At 37.9% G+C, this 4,838-nt stretch overlaps 1 protein-coding gene across 1 annotated transcript in view; it reads left to right on the forward strand.

Moving 5' to 3' along the window:
• The window catches only part of MPDZ (multiple PDZ domain crumbs cell polarity complex component), a 163,217-nt gene extending 160,810 nt beyond the window's left edge, over nt 1-2,407 (forward strand). The window contains 1 exon segment of the mRNA XM_027766416.1: nt 1,489-2,407. Coding sequence (XP_027622217.1) covers nt 1,489-1,635 — 147 coding nt within the window. The 3' untranslated portion in view covers nt 1,636-2,407.
• Nucleotides 2,408-4,838: the final 2,431 nt, after the last annotated feature.

The raw sequence follows: 4,838 nt of genomic DNA on the forward strand, positions 1-4,838 counted from the left end.
GATTTTAGGTAAAGAAAAGACTTTATATTATAGTAATCATAGTATAAGTAACCTGCTCTGTCTTAAGAATGTTTAGAATAAGAATAAATACATTGTTACATTGGTGAAGCTATTAAAAATACTTTGAATTCATTATTATTGTTAATATATTAAGATTTTTTTCAGGAGCTATACAATCAGAAAACATTTTTGCAATAGGCAATTCAGAATTTCAGAATTTTATAGTGTAAAGTAGCAAAATTTAATGTCAAACTTGTTTGAAAGTTTGGTACAGAGACTTCAGATTAGTACTATGTTTCTTTAATTTATGAAGGTTTCATTCTATTATTTTGGAAAAAGAATTATTTTTAACCAATTTAAAGTGCTGTACTTATAGCAAGCTTACTTTATGAGATTTTTTGAAAAGCTATTGGTATGTCCAAAAATACAAACAGCATTTGCCAGTGAGTAGAAGAGTCATACAGCCCTTCTCCTCAGCCTGGGAACAATTTATTTAAGGCATGCTAGTTAGAGCATATTTTAAGAATTTCATCATTATGGATTCCTCATTAAGTTTTCCATGTTTTTAATCTTATATTTAATTGGATAATTGTCTTCTAAAAGCATGCCTTTAGATGGAGTTCTTTTATAAGCAGTAAAATCAGTGTTTAATTTTTTTTAAAAAGTACTCTATCAATTTCTTCCAAGAGAGAGAAAAGAGAGAGGGAGAGATAGACTGGTGTCCCCAACAGGGTCTTCATGCTGCAATCCACCCCCAGTTTCAGCCAGCCCAGATCACGAGTACATGCTGCATACCCAGCAAACACATGGAAGCCCCAGGATGCGAACTTGGGGCCCTTCCATGTGGGCACAGTTGTGCTACTTCTTTTCTACTATCTGGTAAGGAAAAAGAAGAATCCCTCTATCTTTATGAAGTGAGAACCAAGAAACCTTGAACAGGCTTTTGAAAGCCACTGAAAGATTTTAAAGAAGTGGGTTTTAAATTCAGGATACATGCCTTCTCGTGTCCTAGTCAGCATGCATGTGGGCGTTCTGCTTCTGAAAACCTTTGGGATTTTTAGTCTTCATGTCCCTATCCTGTGAAACGGCTTTTGTTCCTACCTAATCCTTTGTCTTTCTGTAAGTCTGCTTTATAAGACAGAAACTCCTGTATTCTATGAAATCATTCTTACTAGGCAAATTCCCAAATATTCTTTATTAATTTGAGTTCCCACCAACTGCTGTGCTGAACAGCCAAAAAACCATCCAACTAATCTATTGACTGCTGAATTCTCTCTCAAATTGGAATCTCAGTGCTAAAGCCATTTAGGAGAAAGGCCTCCTTTGTGTATGTTCATCACTGCTTAATGGCTGTGGAGCACCCGTGGAGCACCAGGAGCAATGTGTGTACACGCAGAGCAATTTGCATTCCTGTTTCGATCTTTTTCTGTTGTGTAGCTGCGAGGCAGCATTTTTGGAGAAGCAAACAAGCCTACTTTATCATTGCAGGGAGCAGCCTCAGAAGATGGGCGTCTCAAAAGGGGCGATCAGATCATTGCTGTCAACGGGCAGAGTCTAGAAGGGGTAACCCATGAAGAAGCCGTCGCCATTTTGAAACGGACAAAAGGCACTGTCACTTTGATGGTTCTCTCCTGAACTGGCTGCCCGAGTTGAGCCGAGCAACCCCTGGCTTACCTGCCACCATAAAGAGCATAAAACTAATCCTGTGGATGACTTTTCGTGTGCTTTGTTCATCAGGGTACTCAGAATTCTCGAGGAAAAATAACACTGAAACTCGTTTTTCCATATGGGAGTGATCTTCGTTTTGACAGCTGCCTTTCACTTCTCTTTTCCCATTGCCCTTTGTGCACCGAAACGCAAAGAGAAAAGTGATAGTTACATAGATAAAGCCTTTTCTTTGTGAAGGTATCTAATGTTTCATAGTCACCTTGACAAAAAATTAATATGTGCTAAGTTGGTAAGTAGACAAAGAAAAATAATTCTAAAGCTAACCAAAGAGAAATGGCTTCAGTCAGTTGGAATGAAAAATGAAAATCCAAGATAAAGAAGAAAATCCCAGGTTGTTTATAATAATGCCTCAATTTGGCAATCCATCTCCTCACTCCTCCTCATACTAAAAAGGAGAAATAAAACAACTTTTTTCCTATTAACAATCTTAAAGAGGACTCTCCATGATAACGAATCTCAATATCATAAAAAATGGAATCTTCCCACCTCTGGTATATGCATATATTTTTCCTGCTAAAATTGGCTTCTGTGACTGAATAAATGGCAAATATATGAAGCAACACCTTTAAAGTTTTGTAAAGGAATTATAGTTAATGCACATTTTGATGTTCCTTTTCATTTTTTGACCTGTTATAAAATAGTTTCATGTTGCTCCAAGTAAAACAGTGATGCTACCCCATATTGACTATGGTTTTTCTAGAAAGCAACTGCACTAACCATGGAGGAATGTAGAAGGATCCTAGAATCTGTTTGTGCTGGTTTTAACAACCAGTGCAACACTAAAAATGCGTTCGTATGCTGTGCAATTGGTTTTCAATTAGTATTAATCTTAGTGACAGAGAGAAAAGCAATGTGTTAGTAATTATTTTGGTTTTATGCCATTAGTAAATTGATAGAAAAATTAAGGGGATTAACATAACTCCATTTCATTGCCTTATATTAACATCTTATAATACAATAGTTTAAGACTAAAGGAAACAGATGGAGCTGTTTATTGAGACAACTGGTGAGGAATTATCATGTGTTCATTCCCATTTTAGAGCGTGAAACTCCTACATTAGAATATATAAAGTCACTTTAAATATTATCTATATTTGTAACAGAAGTAGTGTACAGATATTTTATTACAGCATTTTTGTGTAAATGCAGAATTAAAGTGAATAAATAAGAAAATTCAGTGGTGTACAAATAAAGATGCAGGCGTAATTTTTTGGTTTGTTCTGTTTACTGTGGAAAACCTTTATTATACTGTTCAAGATCTACAATACAAAACTGGTTTTTGTCATGCCTTAGCTGCACGTATAGTGTCCATAGTTACAATTAGATGAAGTCTGGATAATATCATTATGAAAAGCTCAATATAGTTTACCTTTACCATTTTTCTAACACTAAAGGTTCACAGACTCCTCTCAGAGCAGAGCAAGAAAATGTTGTACAGAGTATCCCGGCTGTATTTTTGCTGGGATGCTATTAATGCAGTATTATTACAGGTTGTTCTCTAGGATAGTCAAGAGCTAAAGTATAGTCACGGGGAAAAAAAATCACAATAAAAGTCATTGATATTAATAAATATAAACAGTCTGATTTGACCATTGAGCAAGGAATTGGGGAACATTTGTTCTACTAGTTCTTTCTCAAAATTAACAAATGAACATGATGCGTTCTCAGTGATTCATCTCATCTGTAAAATGATAGGTTATTTTTATCACAAAGCTACTACTTAGTTCTAAAATATGTATCTGTGATTCTTGGTAATATGAAATGGAAAAACTACATATTGCAATAGTTTGGGAGATATTTTGCTCAATCTAGTATTGTAAATTATTTGTACTATCCAGTGACAGACACATTCGGATTCTTGGCCATTCCTTACTGATCCTCCTTCATGAAGGTATGCCAGTATCTTCAGGGTAGGCTCCTGAAAGCTGAACTGACCTCTTCTGTAAGTTTGAACTAGCAAAGGTTTTTATGACAGACACTTTATGCCATGTTATGTGGAAGAAAGTCAACTAACCACGTTAGCGTTTGAGTCAATACACGGGAGCACGCCCAATGAGAGCAGCCCAGTGAATCTGTCCTAGCTTACATACTGTCCCTCCAAAATTCATGCCCACCTCAAGCCTCAGAATGTGGATTCGGAAATAGGGTCTCAATAGATATAATCAGTTAAGGTCATACGAGGTTGGGGTGAAACCTAGCCTAAAACTGGTCTCCTTAGAGATGAGCATGTGAAGACAGTCGTAGCAGAAGGTATGTGAAGATGGAGGCAAAAAAACAAGCAAAGGAACACCCAGGGACACCAGAAGCTGGAAGAGGCAAGGAAAATATTTTTCCTAAGTCCTTCAGAAGGAGGCTGATCTTTTTGATACCTTGGTGTCAGCCTCTGCCTCTAGAACCTTGAGAATAAATTTCTATTGTTTTGTTTTAAACCACCCAGTTTGTGATACTTTGCTATCATTGTGTATGACTAAAGTCAAAGCACATGAGTGAGAAAAGAAGGATAGGAAGAGCTGAGAGAAAAATCATGAATTCATCAGTATTGGAGCAAAGTAACAAAGTCATATGATTCCCATTTTACGCTTTTCTGGAAATAGAAGCATTCTGAGTGATGAAGGAAGAAAGTGCTTAAGCAGGGCAGCCAGTGGTGTGCACATGACTAAGTACACGTTCTGAGTCCCAGACTAGGTGGGACTAGTGAAAACACACTGGGTGGGGACCAGCAGATGGCATAATGGTTATGTCACTGGACTCCCACATGGCCGACTGTGGTTTGAGGCCTGAACCCAGAGGCTTGAATCTCACACTGGGTGTGTGTGTATGTGTGACCAAGATCCTGAGAGGAGAATAGAGCAGAAGAGATTGTGATATAGCCATCCCCCAGTGTGTGGGGGGGGGTGGGGTGGGGGAGGGCAGGATTTCTTGCTTTCTATCTCTATGTCTCTCCAGCGAGCACATGCCCCATAGCAAAAATCTCTCTGGACCAGTAGTTTGGCATAATGGCTATGTCACTGGACTCCCACGTAGTTGATTGCGATTTGAGTCCTGGACCCGGTGACTTAAACTCACACCAGGCATGTGTGCATGTGTGCCTAAGATCCCGAGACAAGAAT

Source organism: Tupaia chinensis, unplaced genomic scaffold (assembly GCF_000334495.1).
Source record: "Tupaia chinensis unplaced genomic scaffold, TupChi_1.0 Scaffold143247_2, whole genome shotgun sequence".
NCBI classification, from domain to species: domain Eukaryota; kingdom Metazoa; phylum Chordata; class Mammalia; order Scandentia; family Tupaiidae; genus Tupaia; species Tupaia belangeri.